This window comes from Caloenas nicobarica, chromosome 2 (genome assembly GCF_036013445.1).
Source record: "Caloenas nicobarica isolate bCalNic1 chromosome 2, bCalNic1.hap1, whole genome shotgun sequence".
NCBI classification, from domain to species: domain Eukaryota; kingdom Metazoa; phylum Chordata; class Aves; order Columbiformes; family Columbidae; genus Caloenas; species Caloenas nicobarica.
Genome location: NC_088246.1, coordinates 143,263,642 through 143,283,979, shown reverse-complemented (window position 1 = coordinate 143,283,979; position 20,338 = coordinate 143,263,642). Strand labels below are relative to the sequence as shown.

At 40.2% G+C, this 20,338-nt stretch overlaps 1 protein-coding gene across 2 annotated transcripts in view; it reads right to left on the bottom strand.

Annotated features, from left to right (window-relative positions):
- GRHL2 (grainyhead like transcription factor 2) overlaps positions 1-20,338 on the bottom strand; it is a 66,494-nt gene that overhangs the window by 43,182 nt on the left and 2,974 nt on the right. The window contains exons 2-5 of one of the 2 annotated variants that reach the window (XM_065628585.1): positions 10,536-10,725; positions 7,504-7,571; positions 5,563-5,947; positions 2,972-3,024 (exon numbers count right to left, since the gene is read on the bottom strand). In XM_065628585.1, coding sequence (XP_065484657.1) covers positions 2,972-3,024; positions 5,563-5,947; positions 7,504-7,571; positions 10,536-10,725 — 696 coding nt within the window. Of the gene's footprint in view, positions 1-2,971; positions 3,025-5,562; positions 5,948-7,503; positions 7,572-10,535; positions 10,803-20,338 lie in introns of those variants that run through there. The other variant, XM_065628584.1, reaches the window with a different exon arrangement.

The following is a 20,338-nucleotide window of genomic DNA, read 5'->3' as shown; positions in this document are numbered from 1 at the left end:
AGAGAATGGTAAGTCCAAGCATTGCTTTCAGCAAGCACAGGGCAGAAGGAATAAATACAACCAGAAGGGACAGTAAGTTCATTTGTTTAAATACAACATGCAGCCAAGGCTTTTACAAGCCTTCCTTTCCAAATTAATCAGACAGAACAAAGTAGTTACATTTAGTTGTATCTGCAATCAAGAAAACTCCCTTAGAAAAATTAAAAAATAGAGAAAAAAAGAGTTTGCTCTTGTCTTCAAGTCAGATTTTAGAAAAGATCCTCCTTCACAGAACTTTCCACCTCTAAAGGAGTTCTCAAACCACGAAAAGTTAAAGCTCCATTAACTAGCGAACTGTTAGCTGAACACAATTCTCACTGACTTTTCCAGCTGCCTTCTTCAATAACAGTCTTGAACAATAATCCAATAAAAACGATGCCTGCAGCTCCTCAGATTCTCTTAAATGAAAAATAGTGTTAACCTTGCAGAATAAATCTTCTCTTCAAACTGCATTTGGTCACCACAGGAAACTTAATGCAAGGAGTCAGTTGCAGGATGTTCTCACAAACTGGAGATACAAGGGAAGCATTTTAACAAAGGTCCTAATTCAGCAAAGTACTTAAGCAGTGCTGGAGCAGAACCAAAAGGATGAATATGCTGGTCCAAAACAACAGTGTATCCTTAACTTTCTAGTTCAAGCAAATTCTCTAGATCATCGTAACACTGCCATAGTAATATGGAAATTAACTATCCAATGGAAAAACTCAACTAAACAATAAAAAAAAAACCACTAAAATGCATGAATAATAACAACAACATTTAAATCCCCACTTGAAGAGAAGGTAGAAGAAAAAATAACCTGATCCACTGTCTTTCCATCCAAAGGAAGAAGTTTCAGACAGTGTAGTATCAATTAATTAGTTTAGTATTACTCCTTCAGTCAAATGAATACAATTTCTAAGTGTTTCTTAGCTTATAAATAGAAAACCAGTCATTTTTCTAGTTGCTTAAAAGTTACAATCAAAGCAAAAATAAGGTAAAAAGCAAACACTGACCTATACCTATCCAAGCCACTGACAGCAGTACCAGCGCCTCCCAACAACACATGCGCTGCCGATAGGAAGGCAGAACGAAGGGGACTGCGGTCCCTCCGCTGCCACCCACCGTGGTGCATGCTGCTGCGGCCCCTCTGTCCCGTGTGTGGCAGGACAGGGACTCTGGTGACACTGGCCAGCAGCACGGCCCTGTTCGAGAGGCCTGGAAGTGCAGAACCGCTGGTGTGTGGACCCAGCATTCATCCTGCTGCATCTGGTGGTCCTACAGACTGACCACCCATTAGCGGTGGGGGCACATCCTGTGATTTAGTGTCACACGCAGGGACCACAGGTTGCACGCTGCAAGACTGCTGCGTGATGCGTACCAAAGCACATCCACTGCCCTGGGAGATGCACCTCAAAACCTCCCACCAGACAGCAGGCCTAACAAGAATGTGTGTTGAGAAGGGCTTAGGATGAACCAAAAATCAGACACACGGTCTGGTCTGCTGTTTCCTGGCACTCTGTACGTTTAAAAAAGATGTCAAAAAATGTAAATCCCAGACACGCTGTACCTGGCCAATTTTTCAGTCTCTGTGTGGTGCCACTTGGGAATTTTTTTCTTGCTCCCAGCTGCCAATCAAAGTATTCCCTATAGCAGTACTACTATTACCCTTTAAAACTTATTGCAACCACTCAGATTATTATACCATTCTGAATCTCACCGTGAGTCTTAACTAAACCCTCACATAGTCATTAAGCGATCTTCTGTCAGCCTTCCAATTACCTTCATATTTACCACTTCTTTTTTTCAACCTGAAGTTCTCATTTCTGAGCACCTATCACTTCCAGGTAACTCCCAGGAAAGCTGTATTTTGTTTTTCTTAATGCATATTTGGAGGTTTCGTTCTAAAGTGGACCTGGGCCATAACTTGAAAGACTTAATGTCTGAGAATTGTTAATAATATCAATGCTTTAGAATTCAATTTCATAAATATTCAGTGTGGTAAGTCAGCAGTCTTTGCTAAATATCTGTTTCATATGTACTGCCTATATAATGACTCAGTTGTGAGCTCACTGCAGTTAATGAATACTTTGATATTCCTCAGAAAAAACGACCAAGCTGTAAGGAACCTCCACTACAGAAGCAGTCATATGTCTACTCCAGGAAAAATACGTAGGCATGTTCCCATTTCTAAAGTTAGAGTGATCTCTCAGATATAAACAGAACTATTCACAAGCACGAAATTAAGCATCAGCTTATAAACTTTACTGATTACGGGTTTTATTAGTTAAAGTGACTCTGCAGTGTTTGCCCACTCTATACATGCATGTTTTTGTGCCTAGGAAGGACACTATTCCTTTCAAACTTCAATTTTTGAAACTTTTTAAAAAATTTTTTTGAATTCTTAGAGTTTTTACATGGTTTGTAATACATACTTCATTTATATTCTTTTACAGGTAAACATGAAATACCACAGTGTAAAAAGACAGAGGGTTTCCAGAAAACCTACTAGGAGTAACTAGAAAAAAAAAACAGAAGGGAAAAATAAATATGATAATTCCATAAGGTTGGTGGAGCCAGTTCAAGCATCCTGGACATCTGCCTTGTGCATCCTGTCATCCTGAAAGATGGGGAAGATTTTCCATGACCTGGCTGCCAAAGCTGTGCATCATTACCTGGAGGACCTCTTTTAACAGTTTTAATCTTGCATATCTTTGGGGGCTCCAGAGGAGTTACTAACTTAAAGTGATGCTGAAGGAAGATAATAGATATGATACAAACTGGTCAGATATGAAAGCGCAAAAGAAGGGGAGAGTGATGCCGGGCAGTGTCAAGGGAGCCCTGCAGGTGCTCCAGGGTGATGAAAGGGAGGGTGGGAAGCAGACACAAGCAGCCTCTCCTCGACACATTCCTATGTGTTGCCAGTCAACACATTTCAGAGCTTATGTCATACCTTGTTTGTTCGTAAATATATTCTTCAGCCCCCACTGACACACTGCGATACTTCTGAAAAAGAAAAATAACAATTACATATAGTTCGATACAATCAAAATGAAAATACCAACAAAAGTAGAATTACGTTTATTTAAGGACTCCTCAGAAGAAACAATCAATCATTTGAAACTCAAAATCTCTAAAAATTGGAGTGGACCCTACATGGTCTTTACATTAGAATTGACAGAGATAATTCATTTATGTCAAGCTTTTAGAGTTACTCATAACTTAACTGCTACAAGAATGTAGCTGAAAAACATCTTCTGCCTTATTAAACTCCTTGCCTACACATTAATATTTTCTAAAACAAGTCTGTAAAAATCTATCCCATCTCAAAGATAAGTAGATTTTCAAATGAAATCATAGTTTTCCTAGAGACTTCATTTTTGTTTTGTTTTGCTTTATTTAAAAATATGTGTGTGGTCAGCTGTTCTTAAGGCCTACAATGAAATGCTAACAAAAATTTAGATTGCTATACTGTCTATTTTGAATGGGAGTGCTGACGTAGGCTAAGAAAGTATTTTGCCTTCAATACAAGATTCTGTTTGAGTGCAACGCACACTTTACCAGATGAAAGGAGACTTAGTCACTCTTAAAAAAATGAAAACACATCTATCAAAAAAGAAATTACATAAAGAGGTGGAATTATGAAAAAAAGAAATCCTTTTGCACAGACAAAGCAAGGATCTGTCTTCTGTCTTCTTGAACAAACGAGCCTGATTGTAATCTATGTGAGCCTTGTTGCTGCTTCTTGGCTTGCCTTTTGCCCAAAACATGTTTTTGCTGATGTCTCCCTGATTCACTGATGGATCATTACATTTCACCTCCAGGATTTGTTTTGTGACCATCAGTTAGCAATTAAAAGCTGTTTTGTTTCCAGAAGTGTCAAGTCAGGAAATTTTGAAAATAGTTTTTAATTTTACCTTATGCACAACTGTGCCACAACAAATATCCAGTCAGATACTGGTTAAGTGCGAACGTATTATGTGCCGGTTAGGAATATTTTCTGAAGATCAGAAGTCAAGGATCCATGAGCAGTAGAATAGATAAGCTAAATACTCTAAGAAATCTAACATCTGAGGGGTATTATTATACAAAAAAGATGGTCCCATACTAACATGCTAGTCCCATTTTATATGAAGGCTAGAGGTTGACATTGTTAAACATTCAGTTCACTTACCTACACTCAACAACTTTGTCTATACTGTAAAGGACTAACAAATTAATCACAGATAAATAAGAATACGAAAGAGATGAGAAAGGTATATTTATATAATTGTTAAAATTGTATCCAAAGAACATAGCTACAGCACCCCATGGAAAGCCATGGGTATGGCACCACTGGACTCCCATAAAAAGCCATTTACCAGTAACGATGAAAAATAGCTGAAATTATGTGATTTGATAATGCAGAGCAGTGTTTCTAATCCAATGTTTGATCTTACTGGTTTGTCAATGGCAAGCTAGATTTCTTCATTAATTATTCATTTAGTTGACCTAAATGTGTTCTATATCTGAAAATGGATTTCACCTCCAGACATCCTGATCTATGATGCTTGTGTGGAGACAATTTATTTTTCTATAATACACATATATATACACTTCTATAAAATACACAGTAAATTTCTTATATATTCGGTCAGGGTAACTCAGCCTTAATGTAGCTTGCCCTGTACTTTTGTTACATTCACAATTTTATAGAGTTGGAGGAAAAATATCTGAAGAGAGTTTTAACACTTAATGTCTTTAATTATTTGCAGAGGTACTGTCAGCTTTAAATAATTTTTACCTTTCTGCATTTCTGGCTTGTTTGCATTATTCTGCAGCAGGCAAAAGCAGCCAGAGGGTACTCGCCATTTAAAGCTGACAGTATAATTACTTTGCCTCAGCATAACTGTAAAATAGTTACACAGCAGCTCCTTGTCTCTCTTTTCCTCCTCGTTCCCTTACATATACATGCACTTAAGTATTTCTCTGCCTGCTAAGTCCTCCATTCCCCTGTAGTCACCTAATTCTACTACTTTTTCTCACTTTCCCATGTGGTAGATTAGAGCTTAGCGCAACAGACATCTTCTGAACAAATTACTTGGATTTATCTAGCAGCACAGGCTGACACTGCTCATTTGCACTCTCAGAAGAACATAAAGAATCTCCCAGTTACAAAGTGGCTGCTATTTCTTACTGTTATAAATAGGTCCAAATGTAGATCTTATTAACGGAAAACAGATCTTCTTTCAAAATGGCTATTACCCTTTACTTGACACAATACCACAGAAGACAAATGATCAGTATCTATTATTCTCAGAGTTTCCAATAAAGAACTTTAAAACTGCCTTCTGAAACACCTCATGCTCCCCCATAACCAGAGCACAGACTGACAGGAACACGGCAAGGAACAGAGGTGAATTGGTTGAAACAAGCATCGCTTCTTCTAATGGCTCTTATGGACGGCTCAAACCTCCTTATCTTGTTTACAAGCTCAAATCTCCTTTATCTTGTTTACAGCTTTTTATTGAGTTCTTAGATGGTAATTTGAGGTGAAAAACTTACTTCGGTTCCTCCGTCTTTGAAGGTGTCGCTGTACGTACTGTCTGGAGTACTGCGCTGGTCATCTTTGAGATAATTTGTGTGGGGAGCAATGTTGGATACTTCATATGGTTCGAAGATAACCCCTCGGTGCTCCTCATTTTCTCCTCTTGCATAGTGTGCTTGTGGAGTCATAAAAACAGGGGTGAACTCCTCTGCTTTAACCACAGTCACTCCGGCCCCTGTGATGGGCGTCGAGCTCCCAGACACGTTTGTGTTGTATTCCCTTTTGGACGACTCCAAAGCATCTTGGTTCAAGGAAAGGTTAACCGGCACCGTCTTCAGGACTTGGACGCGGTTGTCTCCCCCACTTAAATTATTCTGAGCTTCCGTGGTATTAAGACAATTTCTGTGAGACAAAACCAAAAAATGTTATTAACTGTCCTGATGATAGAGTAAATCTCCTCCTTAAATAGCTTAATGTTCTTAGATGGTAAGGAAGGAGATCTTTCAACTCTGGCAAGCCATTGCCATAAGAAGCAGTACATTAACAAATACTAGGCAAAAGACATTGTGAAGGAAGCAGAGAGGTCGACAGCTCTTTAACATCTAGGGAAAGACAATACATTTGATTTGACCTATAATCGATATGATTTCTTACAATACATTCTAGGTATTCAAGGTTGCTTTTGCCTCGGCTTATAATTTGGATGCAAAATCAATCCACCAGTGCTACAGCCTTTAGACAAAAAATAAGCATAAAGAGTAAAGCGAGATATGGATTACTCACAGTAGATAATTTGCATGTGAAATAGGCAGAATATCAACAGCAAAATTGATATGCTGATGCATGCTCTTTCAGGCTGTTGACAGGCCACTACTGTTTGTGTAACTCTGGTACTAACGCTTTTCTGAAAGAGCAAGCCCGGGAATTGTATTGTATCAGAGTAGATCAGTAACTATAGTGGCTGCAAGGTAACCTCCAGCAACATTCCCGCATCTGCCTGCGGTTGCTGTTGGAAGCAATCTGGTTGTTGACGGTAGTTGCACTGACATAAAATTGTTAACTCATAAAACTTTTAGTAGGTGTGCCACACTGCATTGTTTTCAGCTCAGGAGATCTGTTCTGACATTCTAGTTTCTCTCTCATGGCATTCCACAAAAGGCCAGTTTTGTCAGTCATGCTCAACTTAAGAATTTCTCTGGTGTTTGCAGAAGAAAAACTGTCCCTCAAAATAAGTTTCATATTCTGCTTTGAAACAGTGAATTTATACTACTAGCTATTTAAACTTTCACTTTACATGGCTAATGGAGACCACCTAAGGCTGTCCCAAATTAGCTACGTTGAAATAATCCTCTTGTGGCTTCTCTCCACTATAATTTTACAGGGAGATATCTTCCCCTATGTAAAATCTTACTTCTTTCTACATAAATATGCTCTCTCTCTTGTTCACAAGTCTTAAGCAGGAGTCAGCTTCCTCTGCCTCTTCACTTCACTTTTAGCCTACAGAGAAAAGCTGAAATCTGAGAGGAGTGAGATAAACATTTTGAGCAAATGACTGAGAGAGTTACTTTATTTGCTTCTGGGCAAACCCTAAGTTATGTTAAATAAAACTGTATAAATCAGGTTACTGAGGCTAAACTACTCACTTTTTTCTCTGGAAGAAAAAGGAAAGCAAAGCAGCCAATAGCCAACTGTCAATATAATCTGATTTTACTAATCTTAGCAGCAGCAAAACAACGAAACACGAACAAATAATTAAACTTTCTGCTACTTTGCAAATTGCATGTTCAATTTTTCTAGTAAATTAAAAGTAAAAAGGAGTAAAGTTTGCTTCCCAAACAGTCTTCATTCTTTTATCTTTTTGAAGAAAACCATAAACCCTCAGGCTATCGTAGTTCCTTCAGTTCACAACTGATCAACACTGTTAGTAGCTGGGTGTACGATTTTGAATAATACTGTACCTTTTATCTTGGTCTTCTTGATTATCACTCACTTTGTTAACAGATAACAGCCTTTTATCTCTGGGAACCTGAGAACAACACCAGGCATGGGGTCAGGTAAATGCAACTGTCAGGTATTTGCAGCTTCAGACTGTTCTACTGCAACAACTAGAAAAATGTAACCGTATCAGTGTTGTCTAGTTCACAGATGCCAGGAGCTGTTTTTCTCTGGGACACTGATTGTGAACAGAAAGATAATTTCCAAAGGGAAAAAGTGTAGGGATTTTCTAGTTCTTGGGCACATGAGTCTGGAGCAAAGCTCTCTTCCGTCTTTGGAATCTCAAGCCAGGTCAAGCCATCTCAAAATCAGAGCTTATATTCCCAAACACACACACTTTTCACTGAATAACAACAAAAGATGAGAAGGAAGACATGCTTTGATGAGCTCCACATGGAGCCCCTTTTAGCTCGGAGGAAAAAAGGGTTTTCAATTAAACCAGAAGCACCAGCTAAGCCCTCCTGTTACAGAGCAGTCTGAAGGGTGCAGGACTCATACCTAGAGGAAGTTCGTGGATCCTTCCCTAGCATGGGGACAGGTCAGGGCATGCTGGCACGTCACCAGAGAACACTGACTTCTGCTTTGCTGAGTGCATCAACAGCCACAAGAAGTAAAAATCCAGTCAAATCTGGCCCCTCGTCAGACTCCAAATTGACACCAAGTGACTTGAAAGATTTGGCTTCCCACATACCAGTTTCCTGACGCCAGCATAGATATGAAATCACCAAGGGCAAAGTTGCTGTCATTACCGTATTTTTCTTTTCTTGCAGAACCAGCAATTTGGGAGCTAAAACTCCTAATCCAGCTTTTACAAAAGAAGGTATATCCACACTGTCACAGCAGTTAACTCAAGATTTAAGAGCAAGAGTAGACCTAAGAATGGGCTAAAGCTGTGCCTTTTATCTTTAAATACTTTAAAGAAATATCAGGAAAATATCTGAATTTAGAGGAAAAACAATACTACAGTGCACTACAGTAGCCAGAGTTAACATCAGCTATATCTGCAAGACAGCAGCAGAGTCACAGTGTGCTGGCCAGAGCCGTCTCTTCGGGACATCCTTTCTCCCTATTAAGCACCCTGCTGGTTAAAAAGTCTCTTTCACATATTTTAGAAGTGGGATCCAAGCCACAGTTTGCACATGTTAATTCCCGTGTTAAGATCATATATTTATCCCTGAAGGAGGGTCTATGTTTAGGTAAATATCACTACATGAAAAAAGAGAAGGAGGGAAAAAAAAAAAAAAGAACCTAGTTAATTTTTACAAACCCTATTAACTGGAAAAGATACTTCAAAAAAATTACCCAGCATGTCAGAACAAATGAGCCATGTGATAAATAAAGGCAATTCAAGAGAGTCTGATGCACTGGAAGTCCTCCTCTACACTTCCATATTACAGCACAGAGGTTTACGTTAGGTTTTAAGTTCCTGTTTGAGAGCATCAACAAGAGTTATCCTTTTCTCCCAGTTTAAGACATAGTTATGACTGAACACTGGAAATGGCTTTGAGTTTAACACAGCTTATTCCATCTGAACCCCAAGTTTCTTTCAACTGCCTGGAACATGGAACAGAGATCTCATAGAACAGTTTTGAGAAGGAAAAGGGCTGTTCTCTGGTTTTATTTTAAAAATCCAGCAGATTAATGAACTATTACACACAAAGGTATTAGTAAGACAGAAACCAACACTCTGGATGGTCATATACATCCTGAATTTTACGAATCCACATTAACGTCACAGACTCTGGCACTGTGGTAACTCTGTCAAGTAGAGAAAAGGCCCTTTTTTCTTTCTCCTTAGGAAAAGCTTTCCTCTACTGACAACAACACACAAAAGCAAGGACCATCTCTTGAAATATAGTCAGTAAAGAAATTAATACAATATTTAACCACAAGGTCGGTATATGGCATCTTGCCTACACCCCCTTCTTCTGAATGCTCATTTAATGATCACAGCAGAGACTAAAAAGAACAACCTATTGTCTCAAAACATTTATATTAATAGATACTAAAAGCAATTTTAAATTTCCATTCCTGCTACTTCATCATGAATTACAAGGGGAGCTGGCATTGTTCTGCTGGCTTTCACAGAAGATCATCTGTCCAATGCAGGCAAAAGTGGTTTCAGGAGTGCTGAGATAGTTTAAGTGAAATAAACAATTTTACATTTTAGTGCTTGTCAGGCAACACTGATCCCATTTGCAGAGTACAAAGCCTGAGTTTCAGAGTGAAATTTCTGCATTACACAGAGATGGACCCTGTAGGACTCTCCTCTGATTTCCACAGAAATCTCACACATCGCTCTACTTAAAAACTATGAAATATATGAAAAAGAAAGGTGGTATCAAAACAGTAGGTAAAGCCCTGGGCTTAGAACCTGACATAAACTGAAACTGTATGTCAGTGCTTCCTCTGTAAATTGACTTAGATCCCTGTCTCTGTCTAGTTCCATTTCTGTCCTCCACTTTTCTATTGAGACTGCAAATTTCCAGTGCAAGGGCTAGACCTCACTGTATGTTTGTATAGAGACTAGTGCAATCATTATACAATAAAAATAACATGGGAAACTGTCAGATGAGAGATACTCCAGTTGAAGAGCACACTAAAACATGTATGTAATGAGCCAGAAAAGCAGACAAACCTACAGATGGACAAGGCTTTTCCACTTTTTACAGAACACCGCAAGTATCTCAGCACAAATAAAAAGGGGGCTAACTCATCCAATGCTCTTGCAAGGGAAGAGGAAGAACACTATGCTCAGAAAGAAATCATGGCTGAAAATTCAATACAGGAATTCTGAATCTGTTTTTTCTCTCCAGAACTAAACACATCAAAACAGTCTCAGACAGGCTTTCTAAAACAGAAAGGGTGCTTGATGCAAGTATTGGAGAGAAGACAAGATGCAACGATTTCTATCTCTGAAAACTGGCTGGTTTGGTGTCTTGTAGAGTGGTCCCCTGCTAGTACAGCAGGGAGGAATAACGATGGAGTTACCTACTTTATAATAGTCATACAATAGGCCAAGGGCAGCAGCACTGTCCTCATCACCATTTATGCTCATCATTGCCTTGGTAGCTGCTGTTAGGGGATTCTCCAAATACGACTTCCAGGCTTCATCTTCGCTGGTGTAGGCTCGTCTGGTGTTGAATGAAGTGTCATTTGGCACTAAGGCCACAAGTCGCTTGTTACTGCATAGACAGGAAGAATAAAATGGTGATCCAGAAGGGATTACTTTATTCACAAGGCATGTTAGAGAAAAGAACATCACATAGCTCAATGAAAGTGACACAATTACATCAAGCAAGCATCTCTGTTAAACTTGGTGACATATTTATCAGTATTAGTTATCTTCAGTACTTAACAAAAAAGACTAAATGTGTGCAGATCTTGTGATAATAATTCAAGTGTATTTTTACTAATATACAGATAGAGTAATCAAAATATTTTAAAACTATTTGGGAAAAAAAAAAGAGGAAGTAACAATATAAGAACATTTTTCTCCAGTATTTTTGCTAGATGTACACTTGATTCAGGAAAAATACATTTAACTGAAATCAGTTACAATAAGAATACGTGAATGAAAAAAAAAAAGATGTATCTAATGCTAATCTAGTGTTCACCTGAGCCAAGTATAGTTCAGTATTTAATAACTGGGTACACCTTATAATTGAGCTATCTCTGCTTTTGGAATGCAATTTGTCTATAATTTCAGAAAGGTTTTCTGTAACAGGACACAAGCAAAGGGTCCAGTGGACAGAGCAGAAGAAGTCAACACATTTGGTCTCAATTCACACTTTTTATCACTCACCACATCTAGTTACAGACCCATAGCAATACACACGAGGCCATTAGTAAGTGGGATTTGCAGCAGAGCAGTTTCCTCCAGCCTGAAAGTGGTAAAAACCGACCAGTGCCCGTGTATATCACAAGAGAAGTTGCTGCACCACAGCTATGGCTGAAATTTCCAGTATAATGGAAACATAAATGAAGGTAATAGTACCTGCTTCTGTAAAATATTCAATAAACTTATGGATAAAAGAACTACCAAAAAAAAAGTTGCATTGCTATTACACAAGATAGTAGGTAAACAGATTAGGCAGAGAAATAGTGGAGTAAGGGGTGTGCTGCTCAGTGCACTTGCAAAAGCACTGTCAAGAATTGTGGCTCAAGTTACAAGGATCACAACAAAACTTATAAAACATTACACCTTCCAAATTTGAAAGCTGCAAAGGTGGCAGAATAACTGAATATACTGACTTAACTGGCAAAACTAGCGGTTATTCCTCGTGACCTTCATAAAACATTTCTTGTTGTTTTCTAATAGAAACTGGTCATTATTCAACCTCCTCTTTTTGCTTTCCCCTACCTGCAGCAGTGCCAGCTCCACAGACCTAACCCAACTAACTTCCGCTGCTGCACAGAGAGCGGTATTCAAACACTGTGTAACTGAGCCTTTTATTTGATTTCAGAAATCGGATTTGATAAAAACACAACTGAACCCATGCAGTAAACGCTCTCAGACACCAGGAGCACGTTCTGCCTGCAGCCCCCTGGCCACAGTGACCGGCTGCCCGAGCACAACCCACAAAATGCGTGTGCTCCTGTGTTTAAGGAAGAGGAGGGGGAATGTGGAGATTATGATCTCTATGGTACAGAGCACTGTTTACAAGTTTCTCTATTTAATGAAAAACAAAATAATTTATCTGGTACACAGAGCACAGTTTTATGAGCTCTGTGGGGGAAGAGAGCATTTCATAGCGTCATACCACAAAATACAGCAAACAATTACAGTACAGATTCTGTTTTCTTTTCATCTAAAATATGTGGATTCTTAGAAGCTTCCTTTCTTTTCTGAGGGCCTTTATTTTTCTGCGTGGCCTTTTGCCATCTCTTCTAAAGATTTTTGTCCTTCTTGTTTCCACATATACATTTGTGTTGTTACAGGTTTGCTTCAGCAAGTGAAGCTGAAGCAGAGATCAGGAGCCCAAGGAAAAGCAGAGAACTGCTAGGTCCGCTTGCCTTTTCAATGCCTTATTGTTAGTGACTCAAATCAGATTTGCAACAGCCCTGTTGCTTGTGCCAGAGAGAGCTGAGGGCCTGTTCCCACTCTGGAGTAGCCAATTCTCCCTGGCTCAGAGGCAATTATTCCAGGCAAGGATTCTCCCTTCCTCAACAAAGCTCCCCTTCAGCTAAACCCAGGCTGTTTCACCGCATGGGCGGCTGCCCATTGCAATGCACAAATACCGCTCGCCCTCCTTCCTGTAGCAATCTTCCCTTACAATCAATAACTGCCTTTTGTTATTCGGAGCACTCACGGCTATGCGATAGTCATAACTGATCTTTGAGCACCACAGGCAGACTGAGATGTCTTTTAAAAACCCAACTTCTGAGAGCTGGGCTGTGCTTGTCTGCAGAAATGCTGGAAGGGAGTCAATCTCTGGTGCTCTTAGTCAAGACCATGTTAAAGCAGTGAGTTCTCAGAGGCCGTGTACGCTATTGTGGTGGGATGAAGCTAAAGTAAAAGGGATAAATGCTCTAGGAACAGCCACTCAGTAAATAAAGAGTTGGGATGCCTGGAAAGGCAAAAGTGCATAGACCCACAGTCTCCCCAACATCTCCCCAAGAGCACATTTTCTCTACAATCCAGGTTTTCACATTTTAAAAATAAATATCCGTCTTCTCTGGATTGAGAGATGGTCTACAGCATAATCAGCCAACACACTCATTGTGTTTACTCTGCAAACAGACTGAAACAATAGCACTAAGAAAAATAAAAAACTTCCTCATCACCCCCATCCCTGTAATCAGCTCTGTGGGAGGCTAATGGTCAGACCTAATTATCATGATTTAACATAGTCAATCATTTCAAAGACTATATCCAAAGCAGCCAGCCAAAACAACTGCACTGACTTCAAGAAAACTCTATTAGTTAAGGTCGTTTGGATAGGAGGGAGAGTATCTCTTAAGAAATGAGACCTGTGTGTGCACAAGCATTCCCTTTCCTTTTCCCCAACCGCTGAATCTCTTGGACAAATGAGACAGAGAGGTAGCAAAGTCCCCCTTAACCAGAGGAGATAAATATATTTTAATGTATGCCACAAAAACCCAGCCCCTTGAGCAAGGCTCTGCGCAGCTGAGCTCCTCTGTCCTGTCAAGCACCCTTCATGCCAGGGCAGCCCCAGCTGTTCCAGCTGTGTAACTGATGACAGCAGGCAGTTGCTTGGAGGAGAGTGACTCTTGTGGCACCTGAGCCACTGGGAAGACAAAGGGTGACACCTATGTGAAACAGAAGAGCATTCCCACTGGAGAAAAGCCTCAGTTGGAGCCTGCAATTATCAAGACATCTATGAATCTTATCGAAAGCTGCAAATCCATCAGTGACCACATTCATGGAGAACCACTCACTTGAGGAAGGAAAATGGGCCCCAGCCACCACCCGCTGCACGGCAGTCAGGATCCCTGCAGACCAGAGCACAGCTGGAGCTGGAGGGACACACGGGTAAAAATGGAAAGCACATCACTACTTTACTGTGGAGATACAGCTTAACAATTGAGGATACTTTGTGCCTAAAAAGTACACGTTTCCTTTCAAGCTATCAGTTCAGCTCCTAACAAATTTCAGTCGGTCTATGTTAAACCATAGTAGGTGGCTATGTATATTAATTTATAGGTATTTGAGGATGAAAGGTATTTTCTGAAGGAATGGTCTAGCTTAGGAGCCAGATTGTCTTGGTACTTGAGTGTTTATGTCAAAACTAAACTTCAGATGGCCATTATTTCGCAAAATCTTTTTTTTCCCCTCTGTTTAGTAGAGATTTTCTTGTTTGTACCATCTTACGTGATTTGTGTGCTTTCTTCGTAACAAAATATGTACGTAAGTTTTCCAGATTTATACAGTTCTGGTGATTTGTGCATCTGGTACACTGATATTTTTTAACTTATTTAAAATCAAGATTATGGGATTTTATAAAACCCTATGCAAGTGTAGTGTATAAATGGAGATGGCCAAAACTCTGCTCACTTTGTTTCATTTCAGTTACTGCAGGAAGAGAATTGGAGAGGTACACTGCACTAAATGTCAATAAATTGGCTGAATGGAAAGGGCTGGCCTTTAAAGCTCTTCTTCAGATTAGAGATAATGAACTTTCAACAGCCAGCACTTGGGGCTATAAAATCCTACTACAGGCAAATTCTCACCCAACTCGAGGCAATTTGTGAATTAGCTTACATAGAATCAGAAATGCCCATTAAGAATGGTGAAAGGTAAATGGTGATCTGGGCTTGCTTTTTCTTCAGAAACACAATTTCCTGCCTGCCAGCCTCAGCCAATTTGGTGCTCAAGAGCTTTCTGTGGAATTTGCAAAGTTCACGCAGTCCTCAACCTCATTGCTAAATTTGCCATAGACTATAAAGCAGGCCAACATAGCCATGCTGCATCAAGTACAGCTGCATCCTACTCTCCTCCACCATATGTTCAGCATTACATCCTGATCCAGTCAGTGCTACTGGGGAAGAAAGTGTCACCCGTTCCCAGGTTTCAGCCCAGGGCTGAGCCTGCCTGTTCTTACACCTGTGGGACAGCAGCACCAAGCATATCTGCACAGCATCCTCTGAAAACTGTGCCTTGAGGACAGGAGATGGGAGGCCACACAGCTGTTATAAAGCACACAGAAATTTTAGCACTAAGTGACCAGAAAAGGCAAGACAAACTCATGTCATCCTGACTCCCAGCCCAGCATGTCAAGTCCATGGGATATTTATCATAAACTTTTTTGCTGGATGATAGGGAAGTGCACAGGGCAACTATCTGGAACTGGGAAACCCTGGGAGAAATACTAACTTTGAAACAAGACACTAGTCAAAGGGACTACTTTTTCTGCTGCATACAGACATGCGCCACACACCATGTTGTATCAAGTTTCTGGTCCCTTTATTGTCCAGATGAGAGACCTGGCTGCAGTATGCTGTGGCTCCGTCTGCTGTGGGAAGACACCCACCTGCTTAGCCTTCCCTCCAGTGCAAAGTAAGAAATGAGGCACTTCAAGAATGCCTGCATTTCGTTTGGTATGACAAAATGTATAGGAGCATGCTCCAGCCACATCCAACAGCTGGAAAAAGAGCTGAAGCTCCCATTTCGGTTTTGATACAGCTAAGGAGGGCAGAGTGTGATCATTTACAAGAGCTTCAGTAGTTCTAAAGCTCTTTGTAAATTTAGTTTACGCTTACAAAATTCCCAGTTCAGCTATAAGGCTACTTATAAAACAGATTTAGAACAGCTGTGCATACGATTTGTCTTACAACTACTGTACATACATACAAATTCACAAGCACAAACTGAACTACTATGACCATTTAAAAGGCAGCTAAGGACAGATCCTATAGAAGCTGGATAAGTTAACAAACTTTAGACTCCGGATCATAATGTTTTCTCTGTGCTCATTATACAAATAAATATAAATCAAAGCTAGCCCTAGTACTTGAAACTATGTTTTAAAGATTCTAAGGTTAGCCCAGTTTCACTACCCTCAGCATACTCCTTTGCCTAGACACAAAGCAAAACAAAAAAAAAACCACCACACCACATGGGTGACTCACTGCAAGTTTTGATTTATTTAGTTAAAAAAAGAGTTTAGGCTCCTCAGGATTTATTGCCAAAAGTATAATTAAAAAGTCAGTAACATTGTTGTTTCAATTAGATAATAGTGTTCCGTTAAAACTACAAAGGAGCATAAATGTTTAACGAACAGGAAAATTATGGCACATGTTTCTTGGTGTTACGTCTTTCACAGCCGACAATCACATTGTTCCCAGAAGCATGAACACAACTCCAGAACACACTTAGCCCAAATCAGTGAACATATAAAAATACAAATGACTTGAGAATGAAGGAAAATCAAAGCATTTAGACCACCAAGAAAACAAAAGATGCGAAGCCCTCTGGCCCAGCCAACCGTCCATACCAAGGAAAAAAAACTCATTAAAGAGGCTGAGTAATTTTGCCTACTAATGAATGCAGGTTTGGGACTCTTGCAATTTTGGGACAATTATCCTTTTTGAGCACAAGACAAATCTGAGCAAGATTACACATGTTAAATGATTAAAAGAAATTACTTTACCTTTACAAAATAGTCCCAGAGGAAGTAAAATAACATACTGAGAGCAGAAACAGCAAATGGCAAAACAGACTAGTTCAACAATTAGATGCCTACTAGAATTTTTATTTGTTTTTACTCAGAACCAAAAGAACTTGAGCATGTAATAGTGATTAAAAAGATTAAAACAAATAGGTGATGCATTGACACAAAATTATTAAGTATGTCAAAGTGGAGGCAGGAAAAAGAAACGTGACACAAGGATTAAACACACACAGTAAATGCCTACTGAGGACTAGTTCAAGTAGGCAATTACTCACCCCGAGACAGACTTTTTAAACCTATGATTTCAGAGACTGTTTTTGTTTCACTTCAAATTAAATATTATTTCTACCAGACAATCTTTTGTTATTAGTGGACTAAGTAGCCTGTTGCCCTTGTTTTGTTGGGTTTGGCGGGGTGGGGTGGGTGTTTGGGTTTTTTTGTTTTGTGGGGTCTTTTTGTTTGGTTTGGTTTTTTAAACCAAGCAGAAAGCAGTCTTTAAAAAAAAATCAAAAGGCAAGTTTCACCATATTTGTAAAAAACACTGACATTTTAAAAAAATAGGATGCTCCGGAGCTCACATTACTGCAGTAGCTAACAGAGTTGATCAGAATTAGCAATTACTTAGCTGCTTCGTACCAGACCATGCTGTTTTGCTAAGCAGCGTACTTCCAGTCTGCAGAGCGCCCAAGGTTGTCTTAGCTGTCTTGAAGCAGCCAGCAGTAGGCTTTAAAATTAAAAACAGGTCATGACAAGGCTTCCCAGACCTGCTGCAGTTTAACCTGACCCTTGGCCCCATGGCCCTTGTTCATTCATTGCTTCCACGGAGTTAATGGAAATGGAATAGTTACTGCACTGATAGCACCAATGGCTGTTTTTTCAGAATACGAAATCTTTTACACAGCCAGAAAGAAAACATAAATTCAACAACTGAGCAACCATGGGAGTCAAGATTTTCCATGAATATTTTTAAAAAGCACACAAAACCAAAAATACACTTTACAGAACTAAAATGCAGAATTATGGAAGATGCTGTTACCTCCCACAATTAGGAAAATTATCAAATCTACAAATATATGTAATCTTTGAGGTTGGAGACATATTCTCAAGCTGCAGTTATGTTGCAATATTTTACTTCTCCACAGTTCACATGCACTTAATATGGTTTCCTTGGTTGAATATTTCATAAGCAACAGTTTTCTTCTTTATGAAGTTATCAAAGAATAGGGCAGTGTCCCGGTATACTAGGATGTCTGAAATAATTAGTTATCTTCTTCTAATTAGCTACTACTGTTCCAATCACTGATTAAAAAGCTAATGAACATTCATCCTAGGATGAATTCCTAGATCAGCATTTGAAACTCCCATTTTGTGTGTATGTGTGTGTATATAAAAAAGGGCAGCCTAATTGGCTGCTCCATAATCATGGGAAAAAGATATTTAAGGTAACCATCAATGGTCTGCACTGGATTAATATTTGTGAAAACATCTGACGACAAATGTCAACCAGTGTAATATCATTTGCCCTTCATATGTCCGCGCCAGAATGAGAATGATGATGATGTCCCTGCTGACCCTTCCACAGGGAAGAGGTTACACGATCACCATAATCAAGTAAGTGACCTGGGAAAATCCCCTCTCTCCTGTTCTGCTTTGATCTTCAGTCTGGTCTTAAGACTTCAGCACCAGAGAGACACACGGTGTTACAGGGAGATGTAGCCATTTGATTTATTACTCCTCTCAGTTAAGCCTATGTTTGCAAGTTCTGTGAGGTTCTGATTTTCCACCTGCCTTGCACAGAGATGGTTTTCTGGGGAGCATCCATGACAGCATGTCTGACATCTGAAAAGTACAAGCACTAAACACCTCTAATTCCTGTTTCTTCATTCATTCCCAGATGAGTAACACTTTGGAAAATTCATTTCAATGGATGCCCTATCCAGATATTCAGCAGTGGAAAAAAAGAAAAAAACAACTGAGTAGTCTGTGAACTAATCACCACTCAACATCTGCTGATGGGAAATATGCTTGGCCCTCAAACAAAAAATTACAAACAATTCACAAAATCACACTGTAAGTTATAAATGCCCTTTGTTGTTATAGTGCTAGATGCTTAAGTTAAATATTATGAGAGCAGCACCTACATTTACACATTGAGGAAGAAGCAGGAAACCAGGGCAAAATTACTCTGTGAAGAGTCCAAGATCAACTTCTGCCACAGACACCTCTGAGTATCATGCTGGATGTGAACATGCTCCACTGACACACGGGAGCAGGTCTGAACCCATTTCCACCTCCAGGCTCACCCTCCCCTCAGTTATTTACCCACAAGCACATGCTCAGCTGCAGAGCCAAGCTGTCCCAAGTCCTCCTTCATGTGGTCATCTTAGTATGCCCCAGCCCAGTCTACCTGGTGTCCCAAGGAGCTCTTACACATACAGGGGGTGCTGGGAGCCTGACCAGTCTGACTGACAGGCAGTCATGCAGCTGGCGGCTAGCAGGAGAGCTACAGCGACCAGCATGCTCGGGCCTGCTACCAAGCCTGCTCTTCACGCAACTGCAGTCCCAGCCAACGTGGTACTCACAACTTTACACAACACCAGGGGACACAACCGTGGCATTTAACAGGCTGATAAATTGTGATTGCACAGTTGCTGCTCCTCATTCACAGCAGTACTGGCCGTCTCTAAAACCTTTTTAAGTCTCACAATTATTGAGGTCACCAATTAGCTTCACTAATGCACTAGAGCCATTCATCTGGAGTTCTGTGGTGATAATTTTTTTCTGTATGCTACAGTAAGAAGAACTTTTCAGCCTATAAATGCAGAAGTGAACCCTGGAGTCATCTTTACAACCTGCAAAGGAGATGCCTCTCCTCCCTACCCTATGTTCCCCAGCCTGCGTTCAATCCACAGGGTCCCCTTGCAATGGCGCAAAGAATTGGATGGTAACAGAGGCAGTTGCATGGACCTCCAAAATGTTCATGGAGAGGCAGGGATGCAGATTTTCTTCTGCAGAGGTTCTAGTTCGAGCAGTCTTGAACACCTGCCATTCGCTTGCATCCCCTCTGCGTATGAAGAACCCAGACCAATGAAAAATGGATCTTAAAAATAGCCTCCAAGAGGAGATTGGGCTCCTCTCAACCCAACACTCCCTGACCCAGTTCTCTAGCTGTACAAATAGCTTTACTGACCCAGCTGAGAGGGTGGACTGGAGGCTGGAACAAGTGGCCACAGCCTGCTTAAGTCGGTACTACCTCTGAAAAATGCATGTGAAATCATGCCTTATCTCTTCTGACCCATAGGAGTTTGTGGAAGCTAGCAGGCAAGACCCAGCTTAGGCAGAAAGACTAAAGGGAAAGATAGGGAGATATGTACACTATCTTAAGGATAATCTCCCCTTCCAAGCTCCTCAGTTAGCATTAGAATTGACTTGTTCTTTAGGATTTTCACCTGACTGCCCATCTTTCTCCTTTAAAGCTCATGGTGCAGGTGGCACTACAGCACCCCTGCCCCTGCTCCTCCTCCAAAGAGGGACACTGCAGACAGCCCTGTGGAGCCATTGTGCAGCGGGGGTGTATCACCTCTCCAGAAAAATCCACACATCCCACTGAAGGATGAGACGGGGATGTATTTTTCCATGCTGTCTATATCCTCTCAGTTGCTTA